Source organism: Dromiciops gliroides, chromosome 1, assembly GCF_019393635.1.
Source record: "Dromiciops gliroides isolate mDroGli1 chromosome 1, mDroGli1.pri, whole genome shotgun sequence".
In the NCBI taxonomy this organism is placed as follows: Eukaryota; Metazoa; Chordata; class Mammalia; order Microbiotheria; family Microbiotheriidae; genus Dromiciops; species Dromiciops gliroides.
The window spans coordinates 100,287,774-100,310,407 of record NC_057861.1 but is presented as its reverse complement, the minus strand read 5'-3'; the positions used below and the strand labels follow the sequence as shown (position 1 = coordinate 100,310,407).

The 22,634-nt window shown below is 37.2% G+C and overlaps 1 protein-coding gene across 2 annotated transcripts in view; it reads right to left on the bottom strand.

The window, feature by feature from the left end:
• The window catches only part of ADCY8 (adenylate cyclase 8), a 373,977-nt gene that overhangs the window by 209,567 nt on the left and 141,776 nt on the right, over window positions 1-22,634 (bottom strand). For both annotated transcript variants that reach the window (XM_043978000.1, XM_043978001.1), the window contains exons 3-4: window positions 18,624-18,754; window positions 11,450-11,561 (exon numbers count right to left, since the gene is read on the bottom strand). In XM_043978000.1, the coding sequence (XP_043833935.1) occupies window positions 11,450-11,561; window positions 18,624-18,754 (243 nt within the window). The remainder of the gene's footprint in view (window positions 1-11,449; window positions 11,562-18,623; window positions 18,755-22,634) is intronic.

Sequence of the window (22,634 nt, the reverse complement as noted above, 5' to 3'; positions counted from 1 at the left end):
ATAAGTAGTTGGAAAAAAGGAATATTTTAATATATAAATACCATTTTACTGTTATTATGAAAATATTTTTGAACTTGAGGACCCTCTGAAAGAGTCTTGGGACCCCTATGGGTTAACTTTGAGAAGCACTGCAGTAGTCCATGCTCAGTTTTTGAAGAAAGAGATTCTTTAACTAGAAAACATTTAGAAAAATCAGTTCTCACTAAGTTCAATAATGTAACACATGGGTTATTTAAGAATCATTTCCCTTCATTTTTTTTAAATGTTTAATTTTTTTGTCTCCCCCACCCTACTCAGAGAACCTTTCCTTGTAAAAAAGAATAATAAGAAGAACAAAATCAAGTCAGTAAAACTAACCAACACTTAAAGGAAGTCTGACAGCGAATACGATATTATTCAATGTTCCATGTCCATAGTATCCCACCTCTGCAATGAAGGGAAAAAGCTATGTTTTCCCATTTCTTCTTGGGGACCAAGTTCAGTTATTATAGTTGACCTACATTGGTTTGATAATCTTTTTTATTTACATTTTTGTAGTCATTAAGTATATTGTTTTCCCTGTTCTGCTTACACACAATGAGTTCATTAATTTTTTGGGTCATTTTTCATTGAATTAATCATCTCCATTTTTCTTTACACTAAAATAATCCATATTCATGTACCAAAATTAATTTAGTCATTCTACAAATGACTGGTATCTACATAATTTTCAGTTCACTTCTACCACAAAAGGAATTTGCTGGTATAGATAAGCTCCCTCTCCCTCTCCCTCCCTCTTTCCCTCCTTTCTCTAACTTTAAACTCTTTGAGGTTTATATTTATCAGTGGGATTGGCTTAAGGGGGTATAGACATTTTGTAGCCCTATATTGTCAATAGAGGATATTACTAGCGATATGCTTCACTTAGTGCAATAGAAGGCACTCAATGGATATTGATTTTTAAAAAAAAAAATGAATGGGTTTAGATTAGGGGATCCCTGTGGGTTGAGACAATATGGAAATCAAAATGTGATTTGAGAAGGACCATGGATGCAGCCTAATAAAATGCTTCTGGGACTGGGAGTAGTTGGCAGTTGAACCTGTGTACTAGTGGGGAACCCGAGGGTTCAACTGGCTTTAGTAAAATGCAGCTTGGTCGAGCTTGAAGGCTTTGCACCAGTAGTACCAAACAGATTGTATGTGTGTTTGTGTGTGTGTGTGTGTGTGTGTGTGTGTTTACTGTTGTTACCAACAGCCCACTATTAGACAGAATAGCAGATTCTCCCTCAATATCTCTCATCCCCAGGGAAATAGTTTATATTCAATTCATCACACCATTATAAAGATTCTGTTATACTAAAAGAATTGTGCTAGGCCCTGGGATACAAAAACAAAAGTGCTTTAAAGGACCTTGTATTCTAAAGGGGAAGAAGGAAGAGTTATGATATATCCAGATCAATAAGTAATAAGTATATACAGGGGTCAGCTAGGTGGTGCAGTGGATAAAGCACTGGCCCCGGACTCAGGAGGACTTGAGTTCAAATCTGGCCTCAGACAGTTGACACTTACTAGCTGTATTACCCTGGGCACATCACTTAACCCTCATTGCCCCACAAAATAAAATAAAATAAAACGAGGTTGCAGTAGATGGCTTCTGAGGTCATTTCCAGGTTTAAATATCTGATTCTATATAACATAAAGAAATTATAAGAGGGAAAGAACACATATCTTGTTGTAAAGGGATGAGCAATTGGAAAATGCCTTACATAAGAGGATGTACTTGAGTTAAATCTGAAAGGTTAGGTAGGGATTATCCATGGGAAAATGATGGTAGATTGAATTTCAGATTGAGGGACCACCTGTGCCAAGGTTTGGATGTCATGTATAAATAACATCCAGCAAAGCAGTTTGACCAAAAATAGAGAGAAAGGGGAGTAATGTGAAATAAGATTGGAAAGGTAGATGGGAGCCATATTGTGGAGGCCTTTAAGTGGAATGCATTTTGGTGTAGAGGCAGACTCTTGTCTGCAGTAAGAGCCAAACTTGAAATGAGACTCTCAGAGGACATTTCCCTCCATGTCTCATTTCTGGCTATGAGCCACACTTAGATGAAAACAGAAGTGGCAGTGCATTAAAAGAAGAGCTTTTCTCTTCCAGGTGCAAGATGAAATAGTATCAAGACAGAAGCTTTTCTTAAGAGATTTTCTAAGCAAAGAAGGTGGTATAGAAGGGGAAAAAAAACTGCAGAACAACCTCCCATCCTTGGAGTTGATTTCATACTCTATCTAGCTCCTAGTTATTTCGTACTCCATGCCTCAGTTTCTGCTTTTTTATTCTACATGATTTCATAAAGATGTTTACCTATTTCTCTGTATTCATCCTTTTTCACCTTAGTTGTATTATAGCATTCTTTACTAGTATCATAATACAAATTAGTCCCACTAAGAATCCCTGGGTCATTTCAAACATGCTCTTTTCTTTTTCTTTTTTTTTTTTACATGGCAATGGGGGTTAAGTGACTTGCCCAGGGTCACACAAGTAGTAAATGTCAAGTGTCTGAGGCTGGATTTGAACTCAGGTCCTCCTGAATCCAGGGCCGGTGCTTTATCCACTGCGCCACCTAGCTGCCCCCAAACATGCTCTTTTCTAACCATTACACTCCCTCTTCTGATCCCCAGTGCAGGGCTTAGTAATTCTTCTCATTCATTATATAAGCTTCAGCCTAGGATTCCAATCTGTTGAGATCTTTTGAGATCCCAATTCTGTTATACAATGGATATGCATATTATATAGGAGAATATGAAGGGTTGAAAAGTAACAGAGAAGCTTCTTCCCATAGACTCCTACTCTGATAGCACCCTGACTATGTCTTCCTGACTACACTGAGAAGGTAGAGATGCACTTAGCTATTCATAGAACATCTTTTCAGATGAGACAGTGGAAGTTCAGATAGGTTTAGTTGACTGGCCCAAGTTAGAGCAATGATTTAAATCCATGGTCCCTGACTGTAAGTCAGTTCTGTGTTTTTTCCCATTATTCTACAAAAAAATAGTGACACCCCTTACCACCTCTAATAGGATGACATGCTAAGTAAAGGAGACTAGATATAAAGGCTTTATATCTGGTGGAAATTTCAGAATCCTTAATCTCTTTGAATTCACTTTCATGAAAGGGTGGGTTCAAGCAGTATTTGACACATTTTTTGTGAGGCAATTGGGGTTAAGTGACTTGCCCAGGGTCACACAGCTAGTAAGTGTCAAGTGCCTGAGGCCAGATTTGAAGGCAGGTCCTCCTGAATACAGAGCAGGTGCTCTATCCACTGCACCACCTAGCTGTCCCGTATTTGACACATTTGTGGGAAAGTTCAATGTAAGCCAGTATATGTATGTGTGTGTGTATATATATATATATATATATATATATATATATATATATATATATATATATATATATAATGTGTTCATGTGCATATGTGTTTGTATTGTGTTTGCATGTGTGTATGCATATATTTGTGTGTGTTTCTGTCTAAGAGCTGCTATTAGGATTATGCCATCTATGGCTTTATAAATAAAAATGAAGCATCCAGATCGCTGAGAGTACTCGCCATACTCTATGCTGTATTTTTCTGGCCAAATTTGAAATAGTATCAAGTTGGGAGAACCACTTTTTACAAAACCAGTGTGCATATAAAGTAATACTTATCTGAATTCTTCAATGACTTGTAATACATTTTTTAAAATTATAGAAAAAGTCCATTCCAGTTTTGCACAGGATTTTTTAATCTTACACCAAGCTAAATATGTAGCATTTTCCATCAATACTTGTAGTTCTCCTCTATGAGTCCAAGCAGAAGATTTATCTCTCTTCCACATGATAGAGTTTTCAAATACTTTTAAGACTGCTGTCATCTTCCCTAAGCCTTCTCTTCTGCAGAACAAATAACACTGTTTCTTTCAACTCCTTATTGTTTTTCTCTGGAGGTATTCCTGAATGACAATTACTCTATGAAAATATGACACTCAGTGGGGCAGCTAGGTGGTGTAGTGGATAAAGCACCAGCCCTGGATTCAGGATATCCTGGGGTAGATCTTTCCTCTCTTAATAATAAGGCCTAAGATTGCCTCAACATATTTAGTTACTATTTCACACTGTTGACTCACATTAAACCTTCATGTCTTCTAGAACCCAAGGGTTATTTTGGCATAAACTGTTTTCTTAGCAATTTTTTCCCTCATGCCATACTTCTGAAATTGATTTTCTTTAACTTTAATATAACTTAATATAACATGAATAGAACAGTTCAGATGTTATATTTATTCATGTTCAATTTCATCTTAGTTTCCACACATTATTCTACCTGAGATTTGCATTATTGAGTTCCAATTCTATCACCCAAAGTACTATGCATGCAGCCTGGCTTTATGCCATCAACATATTTAATAAGCATGTCATCTATGTTTCAGAAATGCCTCCATTACTCTAGCATAATTATTGATATTAATCATCAGTCAATACTTGGGGCCTGTTCGGCTACAAAATTATAGAATTCTCCTATTAGAAGGGACCTTTGAAATAGTCTTATCCTATCAATATATGAACAAGAATCCCTTCCACAGCATAGATGAGTGGTCATCCAGTCTTTGTTTGAAGACTTGCAGGGCAGAAAAATCCATTACTTCCTGAGGCAGCCCTTTCCACTTTCGGATAGCTTTAACTGTTAAGAAGCTTATCTTCATAGTGATATTAATTTAATCTCTTTGGCGCTTCCACCTGTTGCTCCCACTCCAGTTCTCTAGAGTCAAATAGAACAAATCTAAGCCTTGTATCCATTTAATAATCTTTCATATATTGAAAAGAGTTAATATCTCTTCTCCCCATAAATAAATACTCTTTTCCAGGCTAAATATCTCTTATTTCTTCTTATATAAAATTTGATTCTTATATAAAATGAAATCAACATGGTCACTCATATCAGGGGAAGCTAACTGTACGCTCAGTAATGATTTAACTAATATTATTAACAAGACTTTGGTCTGTTTCTTAAAACCAACGTGGTATATATGGAAAAAGTCATCATCATAAATAACCTTATAAAAGTCTTCATATTAAATCAACATATTCTTTAATACTGGGTGACTTCAATAAAAAGGTGGGTATTTAGTGATGATCACAAAATATTTATGAGAAAATATTTCAGAAGAGAGAAATGAAAGACAGCAATGACTTGTAGACTAGATAGATAGATAGATAGATAGATAGATAGATAGATCGATAGATAGATAGATAGATAGATAGATAGATAGATAGATAGATAGATAGATAAAATGAGCATATTGTTTAAGAGAGTCAAGAGACACTGGATGCAGTGGGAAATCAAAACATAAAATTGATTATATTCTACCAAAGGGGACTGATTACTAATGAGGTAATCGTTTCCAACATAACTCTATGTATAGCCAAACCCTCAGCTTGTTAGTTCAAAGGTCAAAATCTCTTCCAAAGTAGAAAACACCCAAAATAAGAAGGGTCATGGAATTTAACTCCTATTTAAACCTATTAAAAGACCTATTTAAACAAGTTGTTAATTTTGAAAAATGGGAAATGGGCTAACAGACAGACTTCAACATGGTCTAGGAACAATTTCCTGAAGATGTTTAAATAATATAAATTAATTGCCATGATAAAAAAAAGTCAAAGAGAGTTCAAAAACTACTTTACATAGTAAATATTTGACTAACTTGCCAAGTGGAAAGGGCTGTCAAAGATGACCATAAGTGAATAATAACAATAGCTAATATTTACTATGTGCCAGGATTTATGCTAAATGCTTTAGAATATAAATTAATAAAATGTTATGAAGAAGGATAGTGCATGATAATAAATAGTAATGCCATATCATCAAAATGGCAAGAAGAGTGTTATAAAAATTAATTTACAGAACCCTTTGTGAAAGACAATCCCAGTCATCTGGAAGACATTTAAAGATAAAACTGGAAGGACAACAAACACCCTCAAAATGGCAAAGAGCTATGAAAATTTCTATAACATACTGCTTTCTCCATCAACAGAGAAGTGGAACCAGCATAATTTATATATAATATCATGGTTACTGATGTGCTCCATGAGGGAGCAGAACTAGCATTAAAAAAAAATGAGAAGTATAGTTAGACAAGACCAAGCATGTACAAAAATGGTCCATCTTGGAAGTTATGCAATTTTGAGGGCATTGTGAGTGGAGCATCCCAATATTTTAAAAAACAAAAAATGCCAAATGCTTGTAAAAATAAAGGATCTTAGTAATATGAAATTTTCAACGAAGAAAGATCAATAACTACCCAAACCATATGTCTACTTTTCCACTTATATCACTTCCTTGTGAGATAATCTGCAAATATATGTAGGGTATCCTCGATGAAGGCATCAAAAGGAATAGGCAGGCTTTTCCAAGTGGTGCCTTATGGTAGAGGATCTCTTTGTATTCTTCCAGTTGATTGAAAAGTACAGCAAATATAAGATCTCACTGTGGTTCTTGTTTGTTGACTAAAAAAGCATTTGATTCAGTAGATCAACATTTTTCCATCTTCATCAACAGAGAACAGAATCAAAGAAGAGTTTAAAGTCCCTTCACCAACAAGGTGTCTTCAGTGAATTGGTAAATAAGAACTACATAAAAATCATATGAGATTCCTTGAAAGACAGAACAACAAAAATAACTTTGTTTCCTGATCCTCTCATTATCATTATAAAGCAAGGCCTAAAAGAGGGAGATGTATATTTGTCTACTGTACAGATCACTGCTGTGAATGAACTCCAGCAAAGAGTTTCAAGTGAAAGAGGATAGTTTGGGACTTACAATCTGAATATAATATCATGGTTGCTGATGTGCTTCATGAAAGAGCAGAAATAGCAGTTAAAAAAAAAAAAGATGAGAAGTATAGTTGGATTAGACAAGCATCTTCAAAATTGGTCCATCCTGGAGGTTATGTAATTTTGAGGGCTTGAGAGTAGAGTCTCACAATATCTTAAAAAATAAAATTTCAAATATTAAAAAATAAATTCAAAATATTAAATTCAAATAATGAAAGGCCTCTGCCCTGAACTGGAGGAAACAGACAATATTCTTTACTTTGGTCAAGCTGTGAAAGGTAGTTAGTCTTGTCTTCCCCCAGGGTTTGTACTGTAGTTCATTTCCTTAGCCCAGAAATAACAATGGAACCAATTATACATCTTGGTTTGTACTTTTACTCATCAGTACACTAATACACACATACACATATGTACATGCATACACACACATGTGTATATATGTACATGTATGCACACGCGCATACATTATGCATATAAATGTGCAGTTTAACATATGTGTATACACATGTGTGTATGTGTAGAAATAATAATACACATGTGTGTATATATGTCTATACATGTGTAAATATATATATATATAAGGGCAGTTAGGTGGCACAGTAGATAGAGCACTGGCCCTGGAATTAGGAGGACCTGAGTTCAAATCCAGACACACACACTTAGTAGCTGTGTGACTGGGAAGTCACTTAACCCTATTTGCCTCAGGTTTTCATTGGTAAAATGAGCCAGAGAAAGAAATGGCAAACCATTCCAGTATCTTTGCCAAGAAAATTCCAAATGGGGTCATAGAGAGTCAGACATGACTGAAAAACACACACACACACACACACACACACACACACGCACACACACACACACCCCTGCAGCCAACTGATGCTATCCAGGAGGCACATCTCTTATGCATACCCATAACACCATGAAATGCAAAGCTTCTATGAGCAGAAAAGCATTCACATTTGTAAATTCTCTGCCCCTTTAAAAGGGTCCCACTTCTAAGGTAGCTTTTCCCTTTTTCACCCCAATATGTAGGTGGGCTTGGACATCATAATGAACTGAAGAGGGTGTCCTTGTATTGTATGCAGTATCCAAATGGGAGTCCATATGTACTTGGCTCTTTAGGTCCTCATTTTTATATTTAAACATAGTTCTACTCCACAGGGTAGAGTTTTGTACAGTGAAGCTACTTACAAATTCAGAAATATAGCAAGCAAGTAAAAGTGTGACAATATAAAAACACAAGCATATGTCAATGTTTATACACACAAGTATTCTATTAATAAAGAGTCTATGTGGCATAGACTTGTCCTTGGAGGCAAGAAGCTTGGGGTTTAAGTCTTGCTTCTGACACATCCTGGACATGAGACCCTGGGCACATATCCTTACCTCTCTCTCAGTGCTCTAGTTAAATTTCTAAAATGATAACCTACAGAAAAGGTGCTGACCTGTATGGCCAAAACTCATGACGGACTCAGTAGCGACTCATCTAGATTATAATTTGTGCCACTCTAACCCAAAAGATATCAATGAAAAGTGTAACATAATAGTCTATCCAGAGCTTCTTTATAGCCTTGGATTCAAATATTATCTAGGACGGACAAAACTTTAAAAATGTTCCAAGTCACTTAGAATTGGACTCACACACACACACACACACACACACACACACACACACACAAACTTGGAGATAGTAAGGTGTGTGATTTTTTAAAAAGATATCCCTCAGTGTTGGTTACTTTGTGTTAATTGAAGTAAGAGCCAAGACATTAAAAAGCCTTCTGAGTGAGTTTCACAATCACTCAAAACAGTTTGGTCTAACTATTCACACAAGAAAACCTAAGTGGATAAGGTGCTTCTAATATCTAGACCATGCTATATATTTATTTGGACAGTCTATAGAGTTTGTATTATTAGTACATACATTTTGAACAGATACTATAAATGGGTACTGAACTAAGAACATAGTTGAGAGTAAGATAGACTGAGGGAAAATTGTACACTGACTTAATGACTACCAAGCAAAGGACCATTAGCAAAATCTTGTGATGATATTTATATGTGACTTGTGGGATTCCATCATTCCCCTAGATATCAAAGTTGTGAGTTAGACCACAACATATTATATACCAAAGAAAAGCTACATAGGGGAGGTATCACAAATGAAATTATCAGAAAGACATCTGATCAAAAAAGGAAGTGGGTTGGTCACATATCAAGAGAAGGGGATAAGACATGGGCAGTGACTCATATGTTCCCTTGGGATACATGCAATGTCAAGAGATCTAAAGAGTAGGAATGGCTAGGTGGTATAGTAGATAAAGCACTGGCCCTGGATTCAGGAGGACCTGAGTTCAACTCCAGCCTCAGACATTTGACACTTACTAGCTGTGTGACCCTGGGCAAGTCACTTAACACCAATTACCCTGCAAAAAAAAAAAAAAGGAGAGAGATCTAAAGAGTAGGCCCCCTGTGGGTGATTAATCAGCAAATATTACACATAATAAAGTGGCATATTGATTTGGAAAATTGGGAGGGGATCCCACATCAATAAACTCACAGATTTATTTAATCATTTAAGTATTAATTAAGTAATCTACTAGGACCTTTTTCCAACAAACATTTACTAATTTCAGAGCACGATATTATTTGTTCTGTGCTACTGGAATCTGAACTAAAGAACCTGAGAATTCTCTGTTGAACAAAAACAAACAAATATTTATCAAGTACCCAGTCTTTGGAGAAGGTGAGGTTCAAGCTCTTAAGATATAGTGAAGAACCTAGTGGAGAACCAGAATGCTCCCTGCAGGTGATGAGCAGAACTTTAAAGAGCAGAGAAATAGTGGAACCTGGCATGTTCCACTCATCCATTTTCAATTTAATTTAGTTCAAATCAAGAAACATTTCTTAAGTGCATAATATATGCCAGGACCTGTGCCAGGCAATATAAATACACAGATAAAGACAAACAAAGATTCCAGTTGCTGCTCTCAAATATATTAAACTCTACTGGGCAAAACAACAAGTAATCAAAGTCAGTACAAAGTAATTTTGGCGATGGGAAAGCATCAACAATTGAGAAGCTCAAGAAAGACCATAAGCAAAAGTGAAACTTGATCTGAGTATTGAAAAGAGCTAGGAATTTCAAGAGGTGGAGGTGAGAATGCAGAATATCCAAAATATCAAGGGATACTTGTGCAAAAGTGTGGAGGGAGGAGATGAAAATTCTGTGTAAAGAGAACAACAGCAAGTAGATGAAGTTGACTGGAATGTAAAGAGTGTGAAGGGAAGCGATATCAAATCAATCGGGAAAGTTAGGTTAGAGCCAGAATGTGAAGGCCTTTAAATGCCCAAAAAAGGAGTTTGCATTTTATTGAGGAAGCAACAGGAAGAAGTGGCATGGTGTATGCTACCCTTTATCCTCTTGCTTGAATCACAAAACAGAATTTTCTGATTTTTTAAGTCAGAATTCCAATGTCACACCAAAGTGAATTCGTTCTTAAATAAGGCAGCTACTGAGAAATTTTATATGTCTGATTGGTTTTGCCTAAGCATTGAACCATGCCAGAAGAAATCACTTTTGTGAAAAAAAAGTACCAAGAAGCATGAGAAGGTTCTTTGGGTCTATCCTACAGAACCAGTGATATTATAGGCAAAACTGTTTTATAAAGTGATACTATTGAAGTTGTAATATATATATTCCCCTAGATGTAGTCATGAATAGATTTTCCTTAAATTTCACTCCACTCTAATACAGTGTTGTTGTAAGGTTACAGTGTATTTTCTGTGACTTTAGGACATGGAATCTAAGTTTTCAGTGCTAAAGAGAATGAGCTCATCCTTGCCAGACTAGAATCAACAGTGGTTCTAGGGTCAGAGGACCTGTGTTCAAATTATGACTTGACTTGTTACTTGTATAACTGGGAAAGTCTCTTCCTCTCTTTGGGCCTACCTCCATTTTATCCTTTGTAAAATGAGAGTCAGAATAAATGATCTCTGAGGTATCTTAGAACATGATTCCTTCTATCAACCTACCCTTTAAGACTACTTTGAACCAAACAAGCTGAAAAATAAAACTAGAGTATTCTGAACTCCAATGTAGAGATTTAAAATCTCATAAGGCTCAAAAGAGTAGATGATTCAGCCATTGTTACAGGAAAGTCCAGTGGATTAAAGCATGTCCTTGAGAAAATGCAGTTTCACGCCAGATGGCAGTTTGGCTTGGAGACTGCACCCAGTAATCACTAAATAAAGCCTTCTTCCTGACCTTTGGTATAGATGGCAGTAAGCCACATGCATAGGGAAATAATAATGGGGGAGGCAAACAGACTGAAATGGCTCCTGGATGGCCCCCTGCCTTTAGCTGACCATCACTGAACCAGCTGCCTACAAAAGGGCAAAAACTAGACAGTAAACCTTCTAACAAGGGTCATTAACTAACCAACATTGATCCGGCCAAAAGATCAGAGAGTCTCCTGTCAATGCTCAGAGGACAGAATGCAGACAGATCATACCATCAGGGATGGCAGCTGAAATCCTTCTCCTCCCTAATTAAGCATGCAACCTCATACTCCTTCAAAAGATGGAGAAGGAATTAAATTCAACTCACATGGGCTAGTCGATCAAATCTGGCAAAGAGTTCGTTCAACATCCTGACCAGCTCCTGTGCTGACAAGGTCGTGGAAAGGTTGGTAAATCCTTTAACATCTGCAAAAAGAATACTAAACACAAAAGGGAAGGGGGGTGGTGGTGAGAAGAAAACATATTAATATTTTAATCCATCCTGGGAGACATATCAACACCATGTAAACAAACAAAGCATCTGTGGGTTTGAAATCTTAGTTCTGCATTGCTGAGGAAACCAAAGAGGAATGGATGAATGGGTCAGGATTTAAACCAGGTCTAATTCAGGAGGAGGCCAATTCACAAACTCAGGAAGTGTAAATGAATGCTGAAAGCTCCCATTCTTGTCCCTGGCAGAAGTTCTGTGAGCTGTTTCTAAGACTCACCAATTCTGTTACAAAAGTAAGTTCTACTTAAAAAAAATACTTTAGAGAGATTCAGAGTGAAATTTTAACTAAGTTATGTTAACTTTTGGTTCAGCTATTTCCAAACCATGGCTCTCCTATGGCCATCTTCCTCCTACTGAAAGTTGGTCTCTGCCCCTAGGATTGGATAGATGAAGGTTTATCTTTGTATGGTGAACCTAAGTCAGGTCATCATGCAATTTTTCACCATCTCCAAATCAGTCTATCCACCCTTTTCCACTTTCCTATTCTATGTTGTCTTCCCTATTAGAATGTAAGCTCCCTTAAGGGAAGGGGCGGTCTTGCTTGCTTGCCAGTATTTGTATTTCCACTGCTTAGCATAGTGCCTGACACATTTTAAGTACTTCAAGAATGCTTTTTCATTTGTTAATTAATTCAAGTCAACCTACTGTAAAACACAGAAAAATTCAAATTTTTATAGGACAATAAGATTGGGGAATTTAGAACTAGAAGGGATTTTAGAGATCATGTAGGATTGAGATTCTTAGGATTTTTTTTTTTTTTGTATAATGGACCCCTTTGGCACTCTGGTGAAATCCATGTACCTTTGTTTATAATAATGTTTTAAAATAATTGAAAAATGCTAAATTTTAGTAAGAGGGTAGTAAAAATAAAAATGTAATCTTGTTTACAATGATAAGTTTATGAACCTCCTGAAATTTAGGTTAAGAACTCCTGACTTAGAAGAATTATCTTAATAAATATGACTAGAAGATTTCCCATCATGTTGGCTACATTCTATGGTGAAGGTTTGCAAAAAAGATGAGGAGTTGAATGGGTATGGATTTTATTAGTAAAGGAAATATCCTCACTGACAAGATCATGGATTTGCCAAAGAATTGAAGTTAGTATATTCTTCTCTGTGGCATGGCCACATAAAGGTTAGGGTATATTATAACACAGTAATAAATTCAAATCAACCAGTATTTATTAAGGGTCTATATTCCATACCACACATTCTGCTAAGCTCTCAAGATACAAAGAAAGTGGGGAAAAACAACAACAACAACAAACAGTCCCCTGCTCTCAAGGAGCTCAGGGAATAGTGTGGGAGATAACATATGAATTAACTAAGTACACGCAAGATATAGATAATAGATATGGATAAACTGGAGTTAATCAAAAGAGGAAAGAAAGTGCATTTAAGGGGGGATCAGGAAAATCTTCCTGTAGGAGATAAGACTTCTTTCAAATGAAAGAAGCCAGGAAGCTAAGAGGCAGAGAAGCAGAGGTAGAGAATTCCAGGTAGGGGTATAGCTGGTGAAAATACTCTGAATTGGGAGATGGGAATATACTGGGCAATGAATAACAAGGAAGTCAGTGTCTGCAGATAATATGGTATGTGGAGGTGAATAAGGTATAAGAATAGGAAAGGTAGAAAGGGGGCAGGGTTGTAAAAGGCTTTGAAAGACAAATAAAAGGTTTTATATATTTGATCCTAGAGGTAATAGGGAGCCACTGGAATTTACTGAGTAGGGATAGTAGTGATATGATCAGATGTGCACTTTAAGAAGATGAATTTGATAGCAAAGTGGAGGATGGTTTGTAATGGGGAGAGATTTCTATTTGGAAGATAAACCAGTGGGCTATTGTAATATTACAGGGGTGAGATGCTGAGGGCTTGCAGAGGTTGATGAGAGCGTCAGGGGATAGAAGTGTATATGAGAGACATTGTGATTATAAAATCAACAAGATGGCAACATATTAGGTATGAGAGGTAAGAATGAGTCGCTGAGAATAATACCTAAGTTGTCAGGTTAGGTGATTGGGAAGAATGTGGTGACCTCAAGATTAATAGAGAAGACTGGAAGAGGGTAATCGACAATGTCATAAATTGCAGAGAGCTCAAGAAGGATGAGGATGGAGAAAGGTCATAAGATTTGGCAATTAATAGATCACTAGAATTTTGGAGAGAGCAGTTTTACTTGAATAATGATGTTAGAAGCCAGATTATAGAGCATTAAGGAAAGAAAGAAGAAAAGAATTGGATTTTTACACGGTCTTCTTAAGGAATTTAGCCACAAGAAAGAATAGATATTTGGGAATGGGCTAGCACAAATGGACATTCAAGTAAGAGGTTTGTTCTGGGTGTTTTGGGAACATGAGGGGAAACACAGGCACATTTATAGGTCATAGGAAAGTAGCCCCATAGATGGGGAGAAATCAGAGAGAAAGCAGGTATGATAGAGGGGACAATCTGCTGGAGAAGAAAGGATGAAAAGGTGCATATGCATATGTAGAAAAGTTAGCCTTGGCAAGAAGGGCCACCATTTCATGTGAATCAGGGGTAAAGAAGGAACTCGTGACAAAAGGTATCTGAGAGATGTGAGATGAAGAGGAGGGGAGAAGAGGGAGCTCTTATGGAATAGTTTGATTTTATCCTGGTAAATATGAAACAAGGTTCTCAGGGGGTTAGGGGGAAGAGAAGCCATGGGAGGTTTGAGAAAGAATGAAGAGGATGGTGATTTGCCGTAATGAGGACTCAGTTGAGAAATGTAACATAAATCTTTAGTGGGCTCTGTCAGTCAACATGGTTTCATTTTTTCCAGAATGATTCAGCTGTGTATAAGTAGTAGTTAAGATAGCAGATGCAGGGAGCAATCCAAAGTTGGGGTTTGGCATGGCAAAATATTTGATAGTCTAAAATGGCAAAGGATTTGAGAGAAGAGAATGGGTTAGTGTTGAACTGGTTCACCACCGTGTTAAGATGGGGAGGAGAAGAGAATATAGCCAGTGCAGAGATGATGTCCCGAAAAAGAACTGAGGGGTCATGGGACTAGAGGTCACAATAAGAACAGGGAACAGATTTTGAAGTGACAAGGAGAGGTGGAATGAAAATGAACTATAATTCAATAAGAGAATTTCAGAGTTCAGGAATGTGAAAGTAGATTATTTGTTGGTGATTGCAAGATCAAGGATATGTTGCCTGGTGGGGTGGAGGAATAGGTCATAGGAAATGAGCAAATTGAGGAGCTGAAAGGTTAGGGTGTTTGAGACAGTATTGAAATGTATGTTGATGTCCCTTAGTATGAGGACAGGAGTTGGAAAAGAAAGATTATAAATCAGGTACTGAACAATTGTGGAGAGAAGGTGAATGTCTTAAAGATCAGTACACAACAGCTACCAGAATTTTGGTTGGGTAGTAAATATAGTAGCTAGGTGGTACAGTGGATAGAATACTGCCCCTAGAGTCAGAAAGATCTGAGTACAAATCTGGCCTCTTATACTAGCTGTGAGACCCTGGGCAAATCACTTAATGCTGTTTACCTCAGTTTTCTCATTTGTAAAGTGAGCTAGAGAGAGAAATGGCAAACCACTACAGAATCTTTGCTAGAAAAACCCCAAATGGGATCATAAAGAGTTGGACATGACTAATGAACTAAACAACAATGAAAACTAAATACAGATTGGGTGAACCTTAAAGGAGAAGAGTTTACTGAGTGATGGTAGTAGAGGGAAGGCCTACAAATAGTAATATTCCCACACCAGTCAATGAAGAACATAAAATTACAGTGTTAGGAGGAGCTAGAAGAAGTTTTAAGAGAAGCCACTCCCTTCATCTAGTCTATGTCTGAGTAAACTGAAACAAGGAGAAGCATGGAATAGGTTTAACTCATGATGTATCGTGTTGAAATGGATAGAACTGACCCTGAAGGCAGGAAGACATGAGTTCCAATGTCTGGAATGAACTCTATCCTCATCTCGGCCTCTCAGAATTATTATTTTCCTTCAAAGCAAAGCTCAGGTGCCATCTCCTTCATGAAACCTTACATTCTGGCTCTGTGACTGTGAGTAAATTACTTATCCTTTAGGTGCTCGAGGAAAATCCCAAAGATTTGTATGTTACACAGAAGGACCCATTCCTCATGCCTATTCTTATCTTGTGAAATAGTGCTTTTCCTTCAATTGAAGGTGTTTAAGCAGAGGCCAAGTGACCTATAGTGGGTGTATATTTGCTAAGCATAAGGCTGAAGCAAAGGACCTTTCCCTTCCAAATCTAAAATTCTACAACCATATAATCAGAGACTTGTCCAAGGTCATAGAATTAGAGACTCTCACAGTTGGAAGGACCCTTAGAAGTCACCGAGTCCAACTCATAACTGATCACCCTACAATAAGTCTGACAACCGGTAATTCTACATTCTTTTAAAGACCTCCAGGAATGGGGAACCAATTAATTTCCAAAGGAGCCCATTTCATTTTTGGATTGCTCCAATTGTTGGAAAGTGTTTTCCTAATAACAAAAACTCAAATATGTCCCTTCTTTGAAGTTGCCATTCCAGCAGCAATGATAGAAAGTCTATTACAATAAGCTGCCTTCTCTTCTATGATAAGTTACCTCTATCCATTTCATTTAGATTCAAAATAGAGATGGGGGGCAGCTAGGTAGAGCAGTGGATAAAGCATCAGCCCTGGATTCAGGAAGACCTGAGTTCAAATTCGGTCTCAGATATTTGACACTTACTAGCTGTGTGACCCTGGGCAAGTCACTTAACCCTCATTGCCCCACAAAAAAATAGAGATGAAAGAATAAATACAATTAAATTAATAAACTTAGAATCTGGAGCCAAATGTTTAAATATCGATATAAATTTTAAGAAAAGGAGAAAATAAAACAAGAGAAAAGAAAGAGTAGTATTGGGGAAAACAACCAAGAAGAGTGGTAGAATTAGAACTAATTTAATCTGTTGTGTACCACTGGACTTGTTTTGGGGGTTGTGGGGAGGGAGGTTCAGCAGTGATTCCAGCTTGGCTCCCAGATGCAGGTAGAGAGACCAGGCTCCTCAACTATAGAAGACTCTGTTGTATTTTTAACACCAAACAGCCTTCAAGTGGGAAGGGGCTGCTACACACCTACTTGTTGATTTTTGCTCCTCACTACCTAAAGATGCTATTGGCATTCATTGCTGCTGTAAATAGATAGAAGAGGAGAGACCCGTTGCCAGCAGCTTGGGCTCTGTGTGGATTTTTCTCCCTTAGAAACAGCTCCCATCACCGAGGAAGCTGAAAAATGTAGGGCAGTAAACTACATTTTAATCTAGTGCAATGTGAACTTCTGCAAAAGGGGCTCAGTCGCAGAGAACTCAGCTTAGAGATTAAAAACAAAAAAGCTGAATAGCCTCAGCTGTGCAGGAACAAGGGGAGCTCCAGAAATGGATGATCAGTGAAAAGAAATTGGCATTTAAGAAGCTCAGTTTTCCTGAGGCATTTGTGTGTGCATTCTTTTGAAATTGGAGAGAGGATTGTTGTTGTTACTATTGTTATTATGTGTTTCTCTTAATGGTGTCAAGTACATTTTTTTCCATTACCTCAAAAATCATCCTTTGAGCATCACCTTCTCTGCATCCACTCATAAGTGACTATATCCGTCAAAAATAAATACATTTGAAGAGTGTCTACTGGGGTAGGTAGGCAGTGCAATGGATAGAGTGTCAGGCCTGCAGTCAGGAAGACTCATCTTCCTGAGTTCAAATGCAGCCTCAGATACTAACTGGGCAAGTCATTTAACCCTGTTTGCCTCAGTTTTCTCATCTGTAAAAGGAGCTAGAGGAAAAAATGGCAAGCCATTTTATTATTTCTGCCAAGAAAATGCTAAAGGGGGTCACAAAGAGTCAGGCACTATGGAACATCATTACAGGAGGGTCTACTCTGTAGATATTACTTCCTGTGTTAAGTTTTTGGAGCAAGGAGTTTGCTTCTGACTTGGATGTGATCTGAAAAAAGAGTTCATTTTTCAGCTAAGGAACAAAGGGTCTTGGCTAACAAAAGGGTTTAAAATTGAGATGTGCCAAAGGCAATAAATCAGGTGCAGGGGAAAGAGGTCAGTTTGCCATAGGAAGAGGGGAAATTATTTTTGCCAAAAGAGGAAAGTCAAAATGAGAAGCCTTGGGCTAGTTTAATCACAAAGTAGAGTATTTACATACAAAGGGAATAAATAATGAGCATTCCTGACTGTCTTGGACTTATTGACTGAGTCACAGACTGATGTTCCTTCCACCATGTGAAGGTGACCAACTTTAACAAAGTGGAGAGAAATCTTAAGTCAATGCAACAGGTAAGAGGCAGCATGCTATAGTAGATAGAGTCAATAACTCTTCCCTCTTATCACGTACTAGCTGTATTAGTATGGACAAGTCATAGAATTTCTCAGGATCACCAGACAACTTTCAGACTTTAAATCACAGTTGTGCTTCTTATCTGCAAGTATGGAGGGAGTTTCCATCGATCTAGACACACAGATATGTATACAAGTACATGTGTGAACATTCACATGTATATGTAAATAAAAGCAATCAATTCATGTTTCAACCTAAAAATATCAATACCTCAACTGCATTCCTAATTAAAGAATTAATAAAGCAAGTGAAAGGATCCATCAGTCATAGGCAGAAACCATTAAACAACATAAAAATAATTTAAATTAGTTTACATGTGAATATGTAAAAATAGTTATTTATAAAGCCCTTTTAAGTTGTTACAAAGTGCTTGGTATATATGATCTCATTTGAACCTCATAACAACCTCACAAGATATTTATTATTTCCATTTTACAGATAAGAAATCTAAGGCTCAGAAAAGAGTGGTTGGGGCCACAAGGCTAGTGAATGTCTGAAGAAGGACTTGATTCCAGACCTTTTTGATTCCAAGACCAGTATGCTATTAACTACTCTATAACTGCTTCTCCCCCAAACACCTGCATGCTTTTGTGTCCATGTGCATGTGTACAACTCTTACCTGACATTCTCATAGCGATGGATGTAGATCTTGTGGAACTGGTGCTGCAAATGCTCATCTTCCACATTGGTCATATCATTGATCATCTCCAGGACAACAAAGCGAGGCAGTACAGAAAGTACCAGTCGTTCCTGAAACAAAGCATTAGGCAAAGTTTAGGCTAATTAGACCATGGCTGCCTCAGTTTCTCTTGGTTCAAGCTCCTAGATAACAGCTGTTCTAAGCTCATCCTATCCAATCCAAAATGCATGTAATAATTACCTACCATGTGCTAGGCACTGTGTTAGACCACGAGAGCACAAAATAAACATCACTTTCCCTTGAGGAACTTATATCCTACTGGGGATGCAATATGAGAAAAGATAAATACATGTGAATCTGAGGAAGAAAGACCTCTAACAACAGGGAGGATGAGGAAAGCCTCCCTCAAAAGGGTAGCATAAAAGCTGAGGTCAATGATGTGTTCCTTATCAGTGAGGGAAAGTTACTTCTTGGTCAAGAAGCTAAAATCTTTATTGAGGGAACTGTTGTTTGCTGTTCAGTCACTGCAGGCTCTCTGTGACCTCATTTTGGCATTTTATTGGTGGTTTTGCCATTTCTTTCTCCAGTTCATTTTACAGATGAAGAAACTGAGGTCACTTGCCAGCATCACACAGCTAGTAAATGTATGAGGCCAGATTTGAACTCATACAGATGAGTCTTCCTGATTCCAGACTCAGGGCTCTATCCACTGTGCTGCCTAACTGCCTGAGGGAGTCATAAGGGATACTAATTGTCCTCCCCATAAAATTCAGATAGCACTTTGAGGAAGGTAAAAATAAAGGCTTTACTTAATAACATATCTATTGCTTAGGAATTTACCAACAATATCCTTCACTCCATCGTATCGATTATAAATAAAGTAGTTCTTGAACTTCATTCACAAGTTTCATTGGTCAGACTACACTTGGAATATTGTACTTAGATCTAGAAGTCTAGTACAGGCTCCTCACTTAAACTGTTTTAGTAGCTTCCTATTTGGTCTCAGCCTCATGCTTCTTTCCACTCCAGTTTATCTTCTTCACATCTGGCAAAATGATTTTCCTATGGCGCAAGTCTGATCATGTTATTACTTTTTCCACTCTCTCACTTACTAAACTCCAATATTTCCCTATTGCTTTTGGAATTGAACACATAATGCTCCCTGCTTGTCATTTATACCTCTTCAAGACCTGACTCTTTAACAGTACTAGTTCTCAAACTATACTATGAAGCAGTAATTGTCAAAAATAATTTGGAATTAGTTAAAAATAGATTGATCAGTAAAATAGATTAGGCATAAGGAATACAGAAAAAAATTAACTTAGTAGCCTAGGAACACAAAGAACTGGAGATAGGTTTCACTATCTTAAAAATTGATGGGAAAATTGGATAGCCATATTGAAGAAATGAGTTATACCAAAACAATTCACACCTTTGATCAAGATAAGTTCCAAATGGATATGTGACCTAATAAAAGGTCCCAAAACAAGGAGGAAATTATCTATAAGATCTATGGATAGGGGAATAGCTTTTGACCAAATAAACCAACAACAGGATCACCAAAGAAAAAATATATAGTTTTGGTTATATAGACTTAAAAGGTGTTTTGTTTCATTTTGTTCTTTGTTTTTGCAGATAAATCACATATAGCTAGGATTAGAAGAGGAATAATTAACTGACCAAAAAAACTTTGCAGAAAATTTCTCTGGTAAAGGTCTCATTTGCAATGCTTCATGAGGAGCTTATGTAACTTATAAGAATTAGAGCCATTCCACAATTGATAAATTGAGATACCTAGGGGCCATAGCTAGTGTCATAGATAGTTATAGACATAGATAGCTAGTGGATAGAGTGCTACACCTGGAGTTGAGAAAACTTGGGCATAAATGTGGCCTCAGACACTAATAGCTGTGTGACCTTGGGCAAGTCACATAAACTCTCACCTGGTTCAGCTTCCTCATCTATAAACATGGCTATCATAATAGCTCATTCTACCATGCAGGGTTGTTGTGAGTACCAAATTAGATAATAAATGTAAATCACTTTGCAAACCTTAAAATGCTATATAGGTGCTAGCTTTGTAACAATTATTATTGAAAAATGTTCTAAGGATATAAATAGGCAATTCTCAAAAGAATAAACCCAGGCTATCTATAGCCATAGGAAAAAATATCTACAAGTAACTAAATTATAGAAATGTAAAGAAAAGCAATTATAAGTTTAGACCTTACACCCATCATATTGGAAATGATGACAAAACAAAAAAGAAAAGAAAATGACAAATGTTAGAAGAGCTTCAGGCAGACACAAACACTGATGTATTGTTGGAGTGCTGCATTGGACTGGTCAAGCCATTCTGGTAAGGAAAGTGGAATTATGTACAAAAGGTTACCAATCCGTTCATACCCTTTGACCTAGCCATTCTGCTGGTAGGTCTATATGCAAAAGAGGATAGAAAGAGGAAAAGGTCCTCTCTTCTTCTCTCCTTCTCTGAATGGCCTTCACACATGATACTCCTCCTATAGCTGTGCCATTATGCTGCCCCTGCCCAGAACACACACCCTCTTCACCTCTGTCTCTTGGACTTTCTGGCTCACATAGTTTTAATTAGATGTAGGACTCAAATCCAGAGTCCTCATCATATCACAATACTGCCACTAGGGGATGCTTAGCTTCAAGGAGAGAAAAATCAACACAAACTCTTGGCATTTAAAGCCCTCCACAACCAGTAGATACAAAGCAACCAGGCTTCAACCAATCTTTACCATGTTATTAAACATTTCTCCCCTGCCCACATTCTACAATCCTATCAGATCAGCTTTCTTGATCTTCCTCCAATGCAATATTCCATTTACTCTCTGTATGTTTTGCACCCATTCCTGTTTGGAATGCACTCCCTCCTCATCTGTGCTTCTTAGAATTTCTATTTTGCTTCAAAGCTCAGCTCCTGTGTCACTTCCTACATGAAGCCTTCCTCGCTCTCCCCAGCTGCAAGTACCTCCCCTCAATTCCATGTTACATTGTATTCATTTCATATATATTTTCCACATATGTTGTCTCTGCTTTTAGGATGCAAGCTTGAATGTAGAGAGAGTTGCTTTGTATCACTGGTATCGATTGCAGGTCTGGCACATAGTAGGTCTTTAATACTTTTGGAATCACAAACTGCTGTCTTTAAATACTGGAATGGCTGCACTATCCTGTAGATGATGAATAACTAGATCTATTTTTTTTAATTTGAGAAGCAAAGACACAGTGCAGTAGAAAGAACTCTTTGGCAAACAAATTGGAAAGACCTAAGAACTCTGCAATTACAAACAGAGATTCCAGAGTACCAGTGATGAAGCAGGATACCCACCTCCTGACAGAGAGGTAAAGGACTAAACAGGCATATTGAGTCACATATTTTGAATGTGGCCAATGAGGGTATTTATTTTTGCTTGACAATGCATATTTGACACTAGTGTTATGTTTTTCTATTTGTTTTCCAAGTGGGGAGGTGGGAAAGAGAGGAAATAAATACTTGCTAACTGAAAAAATATTAATATACTCTGATCAATACAATTATCCACTATAACCCCAAAGGACTTATGAGGGGAAAAAAATGCTAGCTCCAAATAGAGAACTGGTGGACTCAGATTGCAAATTTAAGCAGTTTTTTTTCTCTTTATTTTTCTTGCTCCACCCATTCCCAGGATATGGCTAACACAAAGATGTTTTGTATGACTTCCTATGACTTCTTGCCTTCTCAATGGGTGAGAGAGGGGTGGAGGGAAAGAAAAAATAGAAGTGAAAATAAAAGTAAAAAAGAAAAATATTAATTTTTTTAAAAGAAAGAATTATGGATTTGGGTTTGGAAATATTGATCTGAAGTCTAGCTCTGCAACTTACTACTTATGTGACCCTTAACCTCTCTGGGAATCAGTGTATTCAACTTTAAAATTATAAAATGAAGAAGTTTGATTAGATAACCTCTAAAGTCTTTTTGAG